The 19,707-nt window shown below is 41.8% G+C and overlaps 1 protein-coding gene across 5 annotated transcripts in view; it reads right to left on the bottom strand.

Annotated features, from left to right (window-relative positions):
- MET (MET proto-oncogene, receptor tyrosine kinase) overlaps positions 1-8,176 on the bottom strand; it is a 146,927-nt gene extending 138,751 nt beyond the window's left edge. For 3 of the 5 annotated variants that reach the window (XM_034431027.3, XM_087874185.1, XM_087874184.1), the window contains exon 1: positions 7,456-8,176. Coding sequence is in view for 2 of the 5 variants with exons in the window: in XM_034431026.3 (XP_034286917.1) it covers positions 5,465-5,488 (24 nt within the window). In the remaining 3 variants the exon portion in view is untranslated. Of the gene's footprint in view, positions 1-5,464; positions 5,945-7,455 lie in introns of those variants that run through there. The other 2 variants (XM_034431026.3, XM_034431029.3) reach the window with 1 other exon arrangement.
- Between the last annotated feature and the right edge of the window lie 11,531 nt (positions 8,177-19,707).

Below are 19,707 nucleotides of genomic sequence, written 5' to 3'. Positions count from 1 at the left end.
ACAATCATGTGATTGTGGTTTCTGATACTCCCTGCCAGCTTCCTACAGGTAAAATAAATGGGGAAGCTGACAACAAGTTGGAAATCACTGATTTTTTTGCCTGCCAGTGTCTCTATTTAGGTAATGGAATATAGTTCTAGTTTTAAAGCTATGTGAGCTTTAGATATACATCTAGAGACTTGCAAGATTGAGCTTAAGAACTTGGGCTGTACCCTATCAGGTGCAATTATGTTAGTGTAAGGCCCCACTTCAGTCCCATATAATATGCCATAGCTTTTGCCTCAAAATGTTTTAGGGAACCTGAAATATAATGGGAACCTTTAGAGAAATAAAAGGACAGCATAACTGTGGCACTCGTCTGGGTAAACTGCAATATTGGGCCAAATGTGGGTTCCTGCATCCCCAAGAGTGACAGATAATTCCCAGGAAGTTAAAGCATTGATATAACAAGTATTAATTTTACGTCTTGTTAAAGGCCAAATTTTTTTTGATAATTTATCATTATTTTTTCTTTTTCACAACAATGGATAAAGAATCTAAGAGGTCTTCACATCTCTGCCACAGATAATTGACAGAATAACCATTTCATCAGCATATGGGAGAATTGAAAGGTGTCTATCAGCTAATTTCGGTAGGAATACACAAAATCATGTATGAGAGAAATTTATTTATTTGATTTATTACTCAATTCAATTCAAGGACCTCTGGCAATAAAACATAGGAAATATCCAGAGTAAAACACTAAAATTACATAATTATAAAATCACTAGTACTTTATATATCTCTGTAGACCTTCCAGAACAGTTCATTTTAAATCATTTCTGTAAGGCCAAACTGAAGAGGTCAATCTCAATTCAAGCAAAGGGCTGTTTCAATGTACTAATACTGATGCTTATACAGACAAATAGCATCCATGAGTCTGCCTTGTGAACCTTGTAAAAATGGAAGACTACTGGCTGTTTTTCCCAGTAAAAATTATTAGGACAGGACATTTCTGGTTAGAAAAAGTGGTACTGAAAATATTTCCCCACCAAACCATGTAGGACATTATAGGAATGAACAATAAACTTGAATTATGTTTTAAGCTAATTAGAAGTCAATGCAGGTCCTGGGGCAGAGGTTTATGATAGTGTCAGCTAATAAATAGCCAGTTGCATCCTGGATTAATTGAAGCTTTTGTGTGGTCTTCAGGGGCATCCCCACGTGGAGCACAATGCAATAGTCCAGTCACATGGTAATGAATGGCATGAGTTACTGTGGTACTTAGTGAACATCCTATGAATTATTTGATTAAAAATAATCACATATATTCTGAAATCACTAACACATTTTTTCATTATGTTGGTCACAAAGTAGAGCCTTCATTGCTAATTATAAATAGATAAGTGTATTCCACTTATTAGAAATAATGTGGTACACAAGGCTTTTAAAAAATCAGTAGCATGGATTTGATCTCAAAAACTAGTAAGAGGCCTGTAGGATACTTGTAGTTCAATGTAATACAGTATTGAACATTTCCCAGCCATAACAATGAGTAGCACATTCTACAAAAGCCACACTTAACACTATACAGAACTAATTATATAAGTAATTTTTTACACTGGTCAACCTTCAATTAATAAGACTATACATCAGAAGTGGGAAATCTATGATATTCCAATTTTTCATGAACTACAAGTCTCAGAAACCACAACTAGTATCCATGCTCATTGAACTGTTAGAAATCTTGGTTGCAATCATCTCAAGTTCACCCTCTCCCTTCCTGATGCCCCATATAACTATTAGTTGTATGTTGACTATTAATTGTATGCTGCCAATGAGACAGCACTATTAGTGCTGCCTCATTGGTACACTAAGCTCTGTACCAGAGGTCCATGTATGGATCAGGTGGACACTTCTGGAGTAGTCATGTGACACCCACAAAAAGGCTGCTTGGGTAGATGGGGCCACATACAGTTACCATTTATCAGATTGCATTAAGGTTGTTCATTGCTTCCCTTTCTAAAGCCCAATTCTTAGAGGATGCTGTCTACTGATTTGCTCTTAAAGGAAGGGAAATACAGATATAAAGAAAGCACTGGACTATAACCATCAACCATATTTTTTTTCAAAAATGTTGCTGGGCCTAAAAACTTGGTTCTGCAAGCTGGTTTCTGGAGGTAGCTAGTAAATTAGATATAATCCCACTTCCATCCTGTTTATGCATTGCTCCTTTATTTAATTTACCGTTCCAGTCTTTCAATTTTAAGGCTTGATGTTTAATGTTTCTATTTTAATTATCTATTTTGCCTTTATGATATGGTAAGTCACCCAGTCACTTGATAGCGAGATGGGCAGCATACAAATTTAACAAAATAAATAAATGAGACCATTCTTTCTTCACTTCTGGGCTTCATCCACCACTCAGTCTGTTTTCCTTGCTTTTAATATTTCCAGTGCCTTCCTGTTGTCTTCCTGAACAACTAATATCTACATGCCATATAGCTTATTTTAATTGGCCAATCTTCGGCAGCAAAAGGACAGCGGAGAACTAGGTTATCACCAAGAATTGCTTAGCTTCTTGGCTCAAGCTTCACTGGAAGTTCAAAGAGGTTAATCAAAGTAAAGAGGCAATGATAGTCCTGCCAACATAGAAATCTTCCTTCACCTGTGTCTTCCTTTGAACTTTTCTAGGAGACTTAGGAAGCTCAAGATTCCAGTCATGCCAACTGACCAAGAAATGTCATTCCCCAATCAAGGATCTTTCAAGGATGGTTGGCCAACTATGTTTATCCTCTCATCCTAAAAGCCTTGAGTTACTGTATGTAGATTGGCAAAGACTTCATTACCCAAAGTATGTAAAATGAGCCAAATAATTAATTTGCATTCTTGTACAATGATGTCATCATGCAAATGATACAATATACTACTAAGATGATATGCTTTCCAAATCTCTACACTTTCATAGATAATAGACATTCTTTCCCCCAAATTATCCTTAAAATGAGGGTTAACTATACTTAAAAAACCATTCCAATTGACTTTATAGAAATTTAGAATGACTACATTCTGACAAACTCATCATGTCATCCAAGTATGCAATCATCCCCTATTTTGCTGACAGAATGCAATTCATTTTTGATATTAGCCATAGTCATAGGGTATAATTGCGTAAGGCAATCTTCACTAACCTGGTGCTCCCCAAATCAAAGGCATGCAACTTCTTCCAGTCCACAATGGTTCTTTATTGGTGTGTTGGGGAGACACTCCAAAGAAAAACTGGTTTTGCATTAGGACTTATGGAAGGCTGGATTTATGGATGTCTTATTTTTTTCCAAAAGCAAATCCAGCTTCCCCAGTGGACAATTTTTGCCAGAAATTGACAAACTATCATAAATCAGTGTCATTCTGATTTCAGTATTTCTTAATGTCAATTTAACAGGGAGACACCAATCAAATGTATCTAATGAAATATATTACAAAATCACAAAGTTTGCATGCCAAATTGAAAGTTCTGATGATCAACTAAAGTTTTACGCAGTCATCTGTGAGATGGCCTGCTCCAAATGGTATCAGACTGCCCAAGGCCTGCCTGCATAGAAGCTGTGAAACAAGTATTCAAGTAACATGAAAGCACTCATAATAAATCTTAAACCATGAATCAAATATTTAATATGTTAACATCAGAAAATAGTAATTTAACTCATATCCTCTGGATATTTGTTAACCACTGGACACCAGAACAATTAGACACAAGAACAGTTTTTTCCCAAACGCCATCACTCTGCTAAACAAATAATTCCCAAAACTGTCAAACTAGTTATTAAGTCTGCACTACTATTAATCTTTTCATCGTTCCTATCACCCATCTCCTCCCACTTATGACTGTATGAATGTAACCTTGTTGCTGGTATCCTTATAATTTATATTGCCTGTTTCCTAATACAATTTGATTGCTTATCTGTTCCCTATGACTATCATTAAGTGTTGTACCTTATGATTCTTGACGAATGTATCTTTTATATACACTGAGAGCATATGCACCAAGACAAATTCCTTGTGTATCCCATCACACTTGGCCAATAAAGAATTCTATTCTATTCAGAATTACATTTGTTAATGAAATTGACTTATTTGTCCTGTCCACCCTTTAAGTCTGAGCAGTAGTGTACAATTCTAACAGTGTTAAGAACAGCTTCCTCAAAAGATGACCTTCCAATGGGTTACAACTGGAACTGTGAACCTTTCTAGTCAGTAACTGGAGTGCATAGCAGTGGTGGGTTCCTCCCGGTTTGGCCGAACCGGTAGCGGTGACGATATGACGTCACCGAACCGGTTCCCCCCCCAACCCCCCAACCCCCACCCACGTTATTCTTACCTTTTATTTGGTCCCACCCCCAATCTATTGCTGCCTCCTGAGGCCGAGCTGATGACTAGAGGGAAAAAAACTGTTTAAACTGTTGCCGGGCGGCTTCAAAGGGCCGTCCTACAGCTGATCAGTGTTAAAAGCAAACAAATGAGTCGGGTCGTAAGTGCGAGGACCTTCCAGAAATGACTGAGCAGCTAGCCACGCCCACCTAGTCACATGACCTCCAAGCCACACCCACAAAATAAGCCACGCCCACAGAACCGGTAGTAAAAAAATTTACATAGGTGCATAGGTTATAAAAGTGCAATCTGGAGGTCCTGATTTCAGGAAAACTGAAATGAACTGTACAAATAAAGCTGAAAGGCCGTATTACTTAGCAGACAAACTTTTCAAATCGTTATCATACTAGTAGATGTTCGCTATTCACAGACAGAATGAATGTACTGTGAGAGGAATCAGGTAATTCAAAACATAAGATTGTGCTAAATTAAAACCAAGGGGCACTTCCATTGCAGAACAGTTTGTGCACAAGAAAATATAATGTAATATCATTTCCTAAACTAGCGCCCCAAATTAATGGAACTCCTGTCATCCTTAGCCACAGTGCAGAAAATTGCAATCTAATACAATTGGGGGACATGAAGTTGAGGAAGATTAGAATCAATTCTAATATATTATGACATTGTTACTTGCCATTTTATCATATGCATTCCAAAGCTTTTATTTAATCATCAGGTTTGCTACAATAACTTTCTAAAAACATGTTTTGCTGAAACTTAAGTTCCACTGACTACACTATCTAATTCTTTTGCAGACCTTTATGGTAACAAATTATTGAACTGCATTTCATAGCTCTCCTATTAGCAAATCAGGTATAAAATATTCTCCAATCAAACTGGCATAAAATCATATGTCCTCAGAAGTGTTGCAAGTCTGAAGCCCCTCTCCTTAAAAAAAAAGGGGGGGTGGCTTCAATCCCAAACATTCCCGATTCTACAAGATTACCAGCAGGACCAACGTGCACACTGGTTTTCTTAATCACATTTCTAAGAACTGGAGAGAAGACACAAACAGTAGGTAGCTTATCAGGAAATTCTGGCAGCCAGACAAGCTCACCTGCAAAGCACCCAAAGAAGTCATCCTCTCCCGTCAAGGTTGCCTAAAATGAACTGTATTGAAAAGACTATCCCCTTCTGCCAGCCCCTAAAATCTTCGCATGGCTTTTTGGCCGCTACCGCTGCAACCACCGCTACTAGCAAGCTGACTCAGACTGCCAGCCGCCGAAGTTCTTTGTAAGCAACCCGCGTTTTCAAGCTTCCTCCTACCGCTTCTACCCTTTCTCTTCCCTCCTCCTTAGGATACAGTCATTCCTGAATCATCCAGGATCCTATTTCAATAAAAAAAGAGATGTTCTTCCTTATTCTCTTCTCCGCTTTACACGCTCTGTCCCTCCCACCCCAGCCTTTCTCCGGAAAACAGATAGGATCCGTTGGAAAGATTTTCCCTCGCGCCAATTCAATCATAAGGAATCAAAGCACCGCCTCGTATTTAAGCTAACAGACAGGCCAGCCGCCTCTCCCAAATCCACGATACAGTGCGGAATAGTTCAGAATTACTATCGTAAACCCTGCGATCGCCAGAAACAGGAAGAGGTGGTATTCTCCATATCAGTTCTTAAATTGGGAGTAATTAAACAAGGTAAATTAGGCATATTCTGGGGATAATTGAGCAATTTGTAATTGCTTGTGAATCCGGGATCCAGTTTGTAAAACAGCAAAGTATGTCTGGGAGGGAAGGAGCAGAGGTAATGACATTATTCGAGATCAGGGAAATGGGTAACTGGGTCAGTTGAAGAACCACTGCTCTATATTCTCAGAAGCGATTTTTAACGCATCATTTACTCCAGGATCGATCCTCATTTTATACTCCAGGATTTCGCTCTTGGGCTTTCTCAACACCTGCTAAAGCCAGGCTTCCTCACGTGGAGAGCACCTCGAAGTTTAGTGCGCATGCGTGCATATTTTCATTTACCCTGGGCAAAAGGGCGAGTAAGGTGTGTTCCTGGAAAAGAACGTCGTCCAGATCTGCGAAGCTCGCAAACAGAAGTTATTTGAACACCTTCTGATTTAGAAGCTCCACCTCTTTAAAAAAACACAAGAACTAGTAGCTTACTCAGTGGAGGGGAAAACCACTTTGTAACCGCTTGTAGACCGTCTCCTTTTTATGTTATTACCACTTCCCATGTTCCGGGAATGATCCCTGGCAAATAACAAAAAAAAAAAAAAAAAAAAAGCACGTTTAGGGCTGAGCCCTGCTGCGTCCAGGCACATCTCCAAAAGCAGCAACACCGTCGCCAAAAAAAATCCAGCCGCTCGTTACCTCAACAGCCAACTGCCACGCATCATCAAGCACTCACCCAAATCAACAGCAGCGATCGGTCAAAATGAAATTCCGCTACCCTTGATAGTCAAATATTAAACTCACTAAATGACGCGATGGCTGGATTCGCAGGATACCTTAACCAGGTAACTCTCTCCTACTTGCATAAACGAACGATGATGGGTTCGCATCATATACTGGGTTAAATAGGCGAGTGACTGATATGTGGTTCGTGAGAGCATAATCGCTGTTTAATTTCTGGGGCTAAAATATTTTATGCATTTAATAGCGAGTCTGTCAAACGAAACCTTAAGAATCAGCACTCCCTAACAAGTCACGCCCCGATCTAGGTTGTAGTACACTTGAACCAAATACCGTAAGCAGGAATGAAGTCAGCACATGCTCAGGGGCACTCCCCTTTCCTACCATTACCTCAAACCACCTGCAGTCGAAAGGAGGAGGATAAAGGTTAAGCGGTCCATCAAACACTTTTTCAAAAGCAACCCCCTACAATACTACAAAAACCAGCCGGTTTACGGAGATGAGCTCAGGACTAAGATCCAACTAGTCACGTCTACGCAAGAGATACTTCTGCAGAACATAGCACAGGGTCGGGCCGTGCAAAGCTCCAGAGCTAATGGCTGGTGCATTGCAGCGGCGGTTTTGTGCCTGGATCCCTTTCCTCTCCATAGCGTATGCAGCCCGCGGGGATCCTTAGGATTACATACCTTCTCTGCTGAAGGCGAGGGCACAGCTGTTCAGTGGCCGGGTCCTTAGCATTTGGCTTCCTCGCTTACTGTCCCACCAACGGCCCGGACTACGGGAGCCACACGCTTCCCCTTTCCCTTCTGCAGCTGAGCCACCTGGAGGAAGGACGCCGAGACGCCTCTGGCGCCGCCTGCGAGGGAGCCTCTAGCACTGGCTGTGACAGGGCTTGAGCGAGCTCCTCTCCCTCTCTTGTGGCGGCTCGCAGCTCTTGCGGCGGCTCCGAAGGCTTTGCGCCCCTCCCTTCCCGTGCGGTCCTCCTGACCTGCTTGTGACTCACCAGAGCACGAGTGGGGTTGTGTTCTTTGTGTGTGTGTGTGTGTGTGTGTTGGGTGTCTGGTGCGGGAACGCTGGCAAAGGGCGACGCGTCTTTCCGTTCGTCGGGGCCAACTACAACAGACGGAGAATCCACTCTCCCCCTTTCCCCTTCGTCGCCAAAAGCAACAGAGGCGCCAAGGGTCGCTTCACGTTCCCGCCAATATTGCCCCACTTTTCCTCTTCCCTTCCCACGCACGCAGCCGGCTTCAGGTGATTTCCTCCTCCTGCCAGGGAAGGAAGCGTCTTTGGAGGCAGCACGGGAACGAAAACGCTCGGCTGAGTGGAAGAAGAAAAGCTTATACTTTCCCAGGAGTTACAGAACGCAGAGACAAAGGCGCAGGAGGAAAAGAGCTTCGTTCAGCTATTGTTAGCCAACCCTCCATTGTCCTGAGGGAGGCGGCCGGCGACGAACTACATGGATTACTAAGCAACTGAAAGAAATGCTTCTTCACTCAAGTGACAGATTTCTTAAGGCAGAGGGAAGGCCGTTTCTCGTTAGGAAGTTGAATTTGTGTAGCTCTTTGTGTAGCTGTGTGGATACCTGTAGAGAAGATTTGGCCAACAAGACTTAACAAGACTTGATATTACTTCCCTTTTCTGTGACTTTAAAGGATAAATAGTAGTTACAGCCCCCACCTCCCATCATAAAAGATTAGGGACATTGCACTGGCTGGGCTTCCCATGTTAATGTGTGGCAACTAAGTTTGTGGTGGAGACCTTAAAAAACTAGCAAGATGTTATGGCAGCTTTCATGAAAGAATGCTTCATCCAAATGATGGTTGCATTTACCCCACACTTCTGCAACAATGTCCCCTCCAGCTGTTTTGGACTTAAACCCTCATTTCTCATCATGGTGCTTTTTGTTGACTCAAGTTTATAGCTGCTGAATTCAAATATATTTGGATAGTAGCACACTGGGAAAGGCTGCTGCAGTTCATGAAAACTGAGGGCACAATAAAACCATTCAAAATGCCATCAATGCTCTCTGTTGTCATATTTGTGCTTCAGTGCTACTGTTCATGTCTGAAATTTAACACTCCACACCAGGCATCATCCGGGTCTTCTATTTTTTAGATTACTTTTTTCTAAAGGACTTGACAGCCTATACTACATAGAGACCTTTGAAATACAAAAATTGGACTCAGTGGCATTTCACTATTCACCAATCTCTACCGATCAATTTCTACTCTAATAAATGCCTTCATAATAAGCAAAAAGAAAATTAAACCAGTTCTCAACAAGTTTAGGCTAAAATGTTACTGACTAGTTTGTGATAGTTTATGATGCACAAACTCAAACCAGTATGATTATTTTATGGCTGAGTATTCTGCAAGTCTAGGTAATTGAAGTTAATGGAGTGAAACAGTTCTGATCCCTATGAGTTAGAATGGCATGTAAACACAGCGTTTATTATGTTCAAGTATGAGCATGTATCAGCTGAGTGTGACTGCACTTTTAAAAGCACCCCTGTGCCCTTTAGATTGGAAGAAGTCAGATCTTGGGTTTAGCGCTGCTATCAATAGGCACATAGGAAAAAAAGAACAACTCACGATACTAATTTTTATAAACACTACTATATTTAATATCTATTGATGTTTCTTTCCTGGAGAGAGTATTAAACAATGCAAGCTGTTTTCTGACTAATGCAGTATAAATGAGCAAGCACATGTAGATTAGTTGATTATGGGGGTAAGTCAGTTTATATTCAAAAACAGTTGGTAAATTACAGTTTTAGTGGCACATTTTTTTTTAAAAAAATGCAGTCTAGAATAATATATTAATATCTTCTGACAGATGAATTGTTTGATGTTCACATTTTCCTGCGGTAACTTCATTTTGTCTTGCTATTATCAGGATAAAATGTGTAGAATCAAAATATATTCTGTTAATACAAGTAACAATTTTTGCCTGCATCTTCACTCCTAACTACAGAAATCAGTTTTTCAATTAACCATATGCACTTGAACCTGCATAAAACAAAGGCAGAAAACTATAACATTTAGAGAGTATGTGTAAATGTTTTGTTTCCTGATGTTTTGTTTAAAAAAGCGTAAAACACAAATGGTGGTGAAACCTCGTAAGTTTTCTAAATAGAAGATGCTATAAAATATAATGTCCCTATCCTCCATTTAAACATAAATGGATATCTTTTGCTTTTCTTCTCAATGCCGACCTACTGAGATAATGCAATGGACCTCTGAGAAAATTCAATCTGTATTCTCTGTTGTGACTGTCAGAGGTGAACATCTTTCCCTGGAGACTCAAATTTAAATCATCACATAAACATCATCAAATCATCTATTTGTGGGTATATGACTCCCAAGAAGAGTAGAATACATGGATATTGGACTATTCTGTCTATAATACTCTATTTTATATATACTCCAGAAATAGGGCTTCTTGAACTAAACTGCTTGAATTATAAGTGAAACAATTGGGATTTGTAATGAGCACTTTGATCATCAAACCCTTGCAAGCATGAGCAAGCAAGTAGAATATAAAATATTTTGGGCCAAGTAAGTGCATTCATAAACTATGGTGCTCAGAATTAGAAGGAATGGATGCCTGTTCTTAAATTGGGGTGCTCAGCTTCCTTTCTAAGTCTACCCCAATCTATCTTTAGGAAGGATTGCATATAATGTTAGTGTTCAAGAGTTGACAGAAACAATTTTCCTTTTTACTTCCAATCCCTTGAATCCAGTTTCAGGATAACCTATAATCTCTGTGTTCCAAGACTATGGAGCAGAAATCAATGCCATATTCCAAGCTGCTCCAGGTTTTGGTAACAAACCCATTGCTACTATCTCATGTAAAATAAAGGAATTGCTTGTACCCAATCCTCAATCTTAATGTTAATTTTTTGTTAATCATTCATATATTCCAATAGTTTTGTGAAAGCCGTGTTTCCTCTTTGTAGACCTCAAGCCCATGAACTGAAAGTCAGAGGTTCCTGCAAATGGAGGGATGGATTGCCCACAAATTACACAGATGTGCTGTGTTTAAAAGAAGCAAGCAAACAAAAGACTAGTTTTATTGTGGTTTCAAATACAAGGCAGAAATGAATAAGCTTATCCCTGAAAAATAGTCTGTTATGGTATTACCAAGATTCAGAGATTTTTCTGAATAGAAATAGAGTAGTCAGGTACAAGTGTCCATAAAGGAGTTGAGAGACTTGATCAGAATTAAACATGTTTGCCCAGTAATATTTCATGGGCATCAGTATGAACTCAGCTCGGTTTTATTTGAAAAGGATCAATCACTAAAGATTGACTGATAATGATTCAAAATACTTTTGTTTACAAATATACCATAGGAGAAAGAAAGATGTACATACTGTATATTTGCTATTAGGTGCCAAAATTTTACATCACATTTCCAGCAAAAGATGTTACAAACTAAATACTGTCTTTCCTCACCTTGTCTTCTGCATCATTTACTGGCCAACTTCATATATTGTGCTAAACCAAAACTAAATAAATAAGGTTATAGCTTAACATGATAATGAACCAAGCCTTCTATCGAAACTCTTTTCCCTTCCTTCATATTTATACTCAGTGGGTTTTTACTTGTACTGTTTAGCTTTATTTATTACATTTATGATGTCCATCTTGCTATTAAAAGTGACTGGGCAGCTTCTCATTCAGAGAGGTCCAAAGAGACTGCTATCAGGAATCATATTCTGACAATTTATTCCTATAACTGGGCATCATGGATTATCATGAAATTGTGGAATGCATGGTGTTTTAAGGCAAATCCAGAATTATAGTCCTAACTGTATTATCTCACACAGTGGTAACAATCCTTAAGCTGACCTTGTTTAAGTAAAAAAAATGTATGTGGTATCCAGATGTTTAAAATGTGCCAGAAAAATTGCAGAGATATTTTGGAGATGAAAATATTAGTCTGCTGATGCCTTTTGATGTGACTTTTCTGTAGAAAAGTGAGTTCCCAAATGCTTTATACACAATTATATTTTGGAATCATTTGCTTAGAGAGGAGAAAATGCAGGGTAAAATTGCAGAACTTCCCTCATCTATAGCAGATATTGAACCTTTTGCTTTACAAACATTTTTTCCTGAATCATTTTTTGTCAGGGTAACTCATAGAATTGTAGAGTTGGAGGATGATATCAAAGTTCATCTAGTCCAACCTCTGCTTGATGCAGGATCTGCTAAATGCATTTGGAAAAAATGACTATCCAATCTTGATTTGAAGATCTCCATTGAAGACAATCATACCATTTTAGGAAACAGCTTGTTCCACTAATGGCCAGTGTCTAATGTCAGGGTATTTCTCTTATAACTAACCTGAATCCACTTTCTTATATCCTGTTTCCCTCAAAATAAGACATCCCCTGATAATAAGCCCAATTGGGCTTTTGAGTGCATAGCAATAAGGCCAAGCGCTTATTTCAGGGTTCAAAAAAATATAAGACAGGGTCTTATTTTCGGGGAAACATGGTAGTTTGAACTCACTTGTTTTCATCCTTCCTTTCAAGTCAACAAAGGATTAAGTCTACCGAGGGGTGAAATTCAGCTGGTTCTATCTGGCTCAGGTGAACTGGTAGCGGCGCTGCAGAAGGCTCCGTCCCCCCCTACAGACTTCATGACATCGCTTTTTTGTGACATTTTAAGCCAATGTGCATGTGCAGAAGGCTTTGCACATGTGTGCAGGTGTGAGTGAAGTGTGCGCGCTGTGTGCGAACCAGTAGGGAAGGTAAGTGAATTTCACCCCTGCTACTACCTCTTCTATATGACAACCATTTAGATTGCTGAAGATTTCTAGACTTCCAGCTGTACTTCCGGTGTTATTGGAGGCAAGGACCGTGAGCTCCACGGTCCTGCTCCAAGCTCTCCCCATCGGAGGGCTCAGAAAGGAGCCATAGCCACCCGGTAGGGATGGTAAAGTAAAGGGGAGCGCCTTGCAGGTCAACTAGAGCCGCATCTCTCCTCCCTGACTTGGAAAATCCTCCTTATCTGAAGACGAGGAGCAGTGGCAGTCATCATGGCTGCCATGAAGCTGGGGACATCCTTAATACCTAAGAGAGTGCAGGAGCAGACTTCAGTGAATAATATGTGAACTGGGTGAGAGAATACTTTTTGTTAAAATTTGACCCCAAGGAAATCTAGGGGGAATATATATCTAGAACTATTTGTTAAAGCAGTGAACAAGCACTTTGAAAAACTACTAAACCGGAAGGAGGAGAATCTAAGAGAGAGGAAATTTAAAAAAAAGAAAATTGGACTCTCAAAGTAAGAAGATGATGTATTGAGAAGGCATTTTAAAATGCTGGAACTATGGACTTAAAAAATTAACATTTCTTTTTTATTGGAATTATAATTTTAAATAATTAAAATCAGACTTTCCAATAATACATCGTGAAGGAGAGAGCGCCATCTGCTGATGAGAGGGAAAATATGCAAGCCTGGGAATAACCATCTGAAGGACTGAAAATACTTACTGGATCATCTACTCCAAGACCACTGGATATTTGAATATTAAATAAGAATTTTAAATAAAAGACCCCTGAATGATATGTCATATGATTGAATGTATAAAAGTAACTTGAGGTGGCTTGGACAATCCCCTTGTTTATTTAAATGGATTTGACTGATTATTTATGAGATTAAAAATTGTGATGTGTGTAAACTCAGTTTTGAATGAATGATTCCTGGACTACTGGTTAAAAGTGGGACCTATTAAACAAAATAAGGAGCCTTGGTAGTACAGTGGTCTAAAGCACCCTGTTATTAAGACCAGCTGCCTGCAATTACTGCAGGTTCGAATCTCACCAGGCTCAAGATTGACTCAGCCTTCCATCCTTTCTAAGGTAGGTAAATTGAGGACCCAGTTGTGGGGGCAATAAGCTGACTTTGTATAAATATACAAAAGGATGAAGGCTATTGCTTAGCACATTGTAAGCCGCCCTGAGTCTCCGGAGAAGGGCGGCATATAAATCAAATTAAAAAAAATAAATAAGACACAACACAAGGCGGAAGTGAGTGGAACTTTAAATGAAATGGAGCTGATGTTTCAAAGCATTAAGGATTTTATACAGGAACAACATAAGGCAATGGTGAAATTATTTGATGGCATATACCCAGTAGTGGGTTTCAAATTCTGCCACTACCAGTTCGCTCTTGAAACTTCTGCACATGCGCAGAGACGTCCAGGCAGGTAGGCGGAGCCTTCCACCGCCACCACTACCGGTTCGCTCGATCCGGGACAAACCGGTAGTAACCCACCACTGCATAGACCAGTGATGGCTAACCTTTTTGCCATCCTGTGCCAAAAGTGGGGGAGCGCGGGTGGTCGTACACGTGTGTGCCCACACCCATAATTCAATGTGCCCCCCCATGCATGCACGTATGAGCCCCATATGCTCCCCTTGCTTTTGGCATGCAATGGCATAGTGGGCCTGGTAGGCCCATTTTTTGCCCTCACCAGGCTCCAGAAGCTTTCTGGGAGCCTGGGGAGGGTGAAAACGGCCTTCCCCACCCACCCAACACCCAAGGCCCTCCAGAGGTTGGAAACAGCCCATTTCCTGACTTCCAGTGGGACTGGAAGGCCCATTTTTCACCCTCCCCAGACTCCAGAAGCTTTCTAGGAACCTGGGAGGGTGAAAACAGCTTTCCCCACCACCACCACCCCAGAGTCCAGAAAAGGCTCATTTCCTGACTTCCAGTGGGCCCGGAAGGCCCGAAAATCAGCTTGCCAGCATGCGCATGCATACTGGAGCTGAGCTAGGGCAACGCTTGTGTGCCCACAGATATGGCTCGGCGTGCCACCTGTGGCACGTGTGCCATAGGTTCACCATCATGGGCATAGACCAAAAATGGGAAATACTATACAAGGGACAATGAGCAAAGACCAGGACAATTCAGAAAGAAAGGAGCCACCAGAAGGAATGGAGGGGAAAGCAGAACTGAAAAGCCAGCGAAAAGAAGACAACAAGGAGGAGATATCATCAAAATTAATAATTGACTAAGGAATTCAAACAGGACAAAAATATTTTAAAAGGGAATGGGAGAAACAAGAAGATACCTGGGGAAAGGAGATAGGGGTTAGAACAGATAGCTTTAAAACTAGACAGTGAGAAAGGGTAGAGAGGGGAGAAAAAGTTAAATTGCATAGTCAGAATGTAGATCTAGAAGATGGATCTCGAACTATCAGGTCCACATCTGGGCATTGTAATGTTGAAGCACCAAAACGAGACAGCAGCTTGGAGATCAACAGTTTATTCCGCACCAACCGGCACCAGAAAACTCCGAGTTCACAAAGATGAAATAAAGTTAGCTCTGAGCGTTCCATCTACGTAGCTTATTTTAAAGAAACCGTGCCCCATGCCTAACCCCACCTAATTGCGCTTTGCAGCTGATTCTGGTTTTCTGGGAGGTTGCAGCAGTTCATGGTTTATCATGCAGTTCTGTTTCTGTGTGCGGTATCTGTATGCGGTATCCTGGTTTCATAGCCAGACTCTCTTAGTAAGGTAATTTGTTCTGCAGCCTAAACGCTTCTAGCCACCAACAATATAATACACAAGCCTAACCCGCCACCATTGCTAAACCCGAGTAGTGTGTGCTCTTTCTCAGTTGACATGGCTTTGCCGAACGCCTTGGCTTGCCTCTTCTTCCGGTATATATGTTGAGCAGAGCAGAAAGCAGGCTCGACAGGTGGACCCCCCTACCACGTGCCCTCCTGAAAGAGAGAAGAGTAATTAGTAATATCCTTACATTGACATAGAATCTATCAACGCTCCCTGGTTCCTACCCACTCCTGTGTGTATATTCCGGATCACTACCGGGATTACAAACGGTTGCATAGGATCACTCACCATCGGATCATGTGACTCATCACCATCACTTTCGCCATGCTCCTCCGATAACTGGCCCTTTTGCTCCTCACTGGATTGTCCACCAGAACGCCCATTCTTTCCTGATGTGGGGCCTTTTCCGGGTATGGTATGAGTAGCCAGTCGGGTTCATTCTGCAGTGGATCCAGGCCGACTCTGGTCCCAGGATTTCTCTCCTACAGGAGGAACTTGCGATTCTGACGTCTTTAGGGGTGGTATAGGACATTCTATCGCTCTGTGCCCTTCCTGGTTGCAACAGAAACACCTGAAAACCATCCCTCGACCCGATCCGACAGACCTTACGAAAGGTTTGGCTGGAACAACAGACACCCTCGTTGGTGTTCTGTCCAAGACCCTGGGTGGTAAGGATGGTCTATCCTCCGCTCGTGATCTAAACTCCCGCAACCCAACATCCAATTCTATCACTGCTTTGAACCAATCCATCAGACGAGGGGGTAACCTCTTATACACACATGCCTATAGCAATTCCCTGTCTAACCCCAGATAGAATTGGCGAACCAATAGACATTCAGGCCACGCCCGTAAATGACCAGCCACTTTCTTGAATTCTTTGATGTAGTCTTTGGCTGGTCGGCTCCGTTGTTTGGTGGAGACTTTCCCTTTCCGCGGCCAGCGTTCTGGTATCATCTTCAAATCTAGCCCTTAAGCTTTCCAGGAACATACCAATGTTCGTTAGCTTTCAAGCGTGGTCACTGTGCAAATCAGCCACCCAGTCCGCTGCCTCTCCAGTTAGAACTGTGGTAACCACCACCACCATAGTCCACTGAGAAGGATAGAACCGTCCGTAGAGATCGAAGTGACTGATAACTTGGCTTAAGAACAAAGTGATTTTGTCAGGGCTTCCATCGAAACAAGCTTGAATGGGAGGCGGACCCCAAAAGAGAGGTTGTTGAGGTGGCCACATTCCCGCGGCCATACTGGTACTTGCTCAGTAGCCCGCGGCCCATCCATTGGTCTGCTAGCACCCCTAGACACACTCCCCTGGGTCTGTCCAGTCACTGGTTTACTAGCGAACAGCTCATACCCACCCATCGAGCCCTGTCCTGAGCCATAACCCCCGTCCCCCACAGCTGGTGCAGAAGAGCCACTGGGGGGGTTGCTTTGTACCCTCTTTCCGGGAGGTTTGTTCCCGTTTTAACTTTGGACTGGTGAGGCGGAAATGGGTATCAGAGTTTGAACCCCCTCCCCCCATGTACTTGAGGGATCCACTCCCACCGCCCAAGGCTGCCATGAGGGGGCATCCCTGAAGCTGGCCTCACCAAACTGCTCCCTCAAAGAGTCCATGGTGCTGGCTCCAGGGCCCGTGGCGTAACTCCACTCCTGGTCTTCATCTTCTGTCCACTGCCATTCCCTCCAACCCTTGAACATAGCCTCTGACATGGGGGGTGGGGTCCTGGTACAAGAATCCCCCTGTCCCGTTAATGCTGAGGTATGCTACCAGGTATGCTGCCAGAAACAGTCTGCTTTGCCCCCTTCTCCGTTTCCTCCCAGTTCTCGAAGGAAGGGTCCATGGTTTGGGATTTCCTCTCTTTGGGTTGCACCATCCGAGCATCACATTCTTTCGTGGTTAGCTCCTCCATTGACACCATCTCTTCACTCCCTTCCTTTTCCACAGCCTCCGATGCAGTCGCCTCAACTCCCTCAGCCATAGCAACTTGTCGTTAGCCTCCACAATGATAAGAGAAAAGTGGGGTGCAGAGCTGACTTTCTCTCAGACTGTCAGGTCTGCGTCTGGGCATTGTAATGTTGAAGCATCAAAACAAGACAGCGGCTTGGAAAATCAACGGTTTATTCCACGCCAACCGGCACCAGAAAACTCCGAGTTCACAAAGATGAAATAAAGTCAGCTCTGAGCGTTCCATCTACGCAGCTGATTTTAAAGAAACCGCGCGACCGCATCCCATGCCCCACCCCCCTAATTGCACTTTGCAGCTGATTCCAGTTTTCTGGGAGGTTGCAGCGGTTTGTGGTTTATCATACGGTTCTGTTTCTGCATGTGGTATCTGCATGCGGTATCCTGGTTTCATAGCTGGACTCTCTTAGTAAGGTAATTTGTTCCACAGCCTAAACGCTTCTAGCCACCACCAATATAATACACAAGCCTAACCCGCCACCATCTCTAAACCCGAGTAGTGTGTGCCCTTTCTCAGTTGACATGGTTTAGCCGAACGCCTTGGCTTGCCTCTTCTTCCGGTATATATGTTGAGCAGAGCAGAAAGCGGGCTCGACAATGGAGACTTAAGAAAAGAATATGGGAGGCAAGTCAAGAAAAATAAGACTTAAAGTACTGATGCAGACAAGAGATGATGGATAGAAAAAAGAGAAAGTGATCCTCCATGAACATATTTTAACAAAAACATGTGTATTAATATTAGAACTATACAGACTGGATAATTATTTTGTATGTAGTGTGACAGACATTAGGATAATATTAATATAAATTGATATGAAGAGTGAAATATGGGAATTGTGAATAAGAATTAAGCATTAATTGGAAAATCTGAGATTGATGGTATTATTAAACATGCATAAAAATATTATGATTAGCAGTGAAATGATAAAATTAATGGATGATCAGATAATGAAAGAATATATTTTAATGTAAATGTGTATTAATAGTAGAACCACACAGATTGGATGATTGGAAAAAACATGAATAGATTTACTCTATATGTTTAAATGATTGTAATTGTTTAGAAAAGAAAAGAAAATAGAATAACAGAGTTGCCTGCATTCTTTGAATGGGGCTTCACTTGTTTGCATAGCCTGGTTTTTGGCATGCTGCAGACCAGTGCCAGTCCATGGACTGGAGGTTGGGGACCTTTGGTATAGAGTTCTTTGAAACTTCTTTTTGTCCTCTATAATGTTGAATATATGCTCTAGTGTAGGAAGTTAGCACCCACCCCTCTCCTAGGAAAATGAAATATTCTAGGAAATATTAAAAAGGCAGAATATTTCCCCTAAAAGAGAAATAGAAATTTTAAGACAGAAACTCAGCCCCAGCTCCCTGCCCCCAGCAGATACTTTGGTTATTTACAAGACAAAAGGCTGGGCCAGCTTAACTACAACACAAAAGACATGGCCCTCAGGACATGATAGAGTTAGCCCTCACTATAGATCCAAACCAGGACAAAGCCATTAAGCCATAATAGGAATTGTCCAAAGCCCCTTCGTTACATCATCACCCAGCAAGATTCAACCAGGCCTGGAACACAGACAGCTTACAAAGTTAGCTAAGACCCCCACCCCCTGGGAAACTGACAGTCAATGGGCTACATTTCTTGTACAGGAACAGGAAGCTCTAAGGCAGGGCTCAAGAGAGTGTATAAATATATTCCTCTCTCCACTCCATGTGCTTTTTTTCCCCCAGGACCTCAAACTACGTGGTCCTGTCCACCATTAAACCATCTTTCCAAGCAGTCTCCATGTTTCCAGTGTCTTTCTTCCTACTTGGAACTGAACCCAGATGGCCATTTCTTCCAACACTATTGTATCATCTACACACTGGATAATCATGCTCTCATCTAGGTCATTAATACAAATGTTCAACAATATTGGTCCCAAGCAAAGCCTTGCAACCATTCACTTGAAATTATACTGCAATCTAATGTACTCTGTGTCAACTGTCCAATTAGCAAACCCAAAACAAGGAAACACAAGTGAAACTTTATTGAATACACCATGTTGGTATTAAAGAAACGAAACCAGTTCTGGTTTCTTGTGCAAATGCTTGCCCAGTTAAACAATCCTTTCTCCTTCTCCCCACCCCTGGATGATCATTTTGTCCAATTATGAGATGGTCTTTTGTTATGAGAACAGTCCATCTCTTTCTCAAGCACCTGCAGCAGTGACCTTGCTGTGTCCAAGCTCTCATAATCTCTGCATACATTCTCCACATTCTTTTCCCCTCCCCCCAGTTCATTGGCAAGTTGAAAAGCATTATTTTTGAAAGAAGCAAAGCGGTTCAATCTTGACACTCTGTGGAAATAGTTGCTCAGCTATATGAATCCATACAGCAAGTGTG

Source organism: Pantherophis guttatus, chromosome 7 (assembly GCF_059756535.1).
Source record: "Pantherophis guttatus breed Tessera chromosome 7, ASM5975653v1, whole genome shotgun sequence".
Classification (NCBI taxonomy): Eukaryota; Metazoa; Chordata; class Lepidosauria; order Squamata; family Colubridae; genus Pantherophis; species Pantherophis guttatus.
Note: the sequence above shows the minus strand (reverse complement) of the source record. Positions and strands in the feature narration are given on the sequence as shown.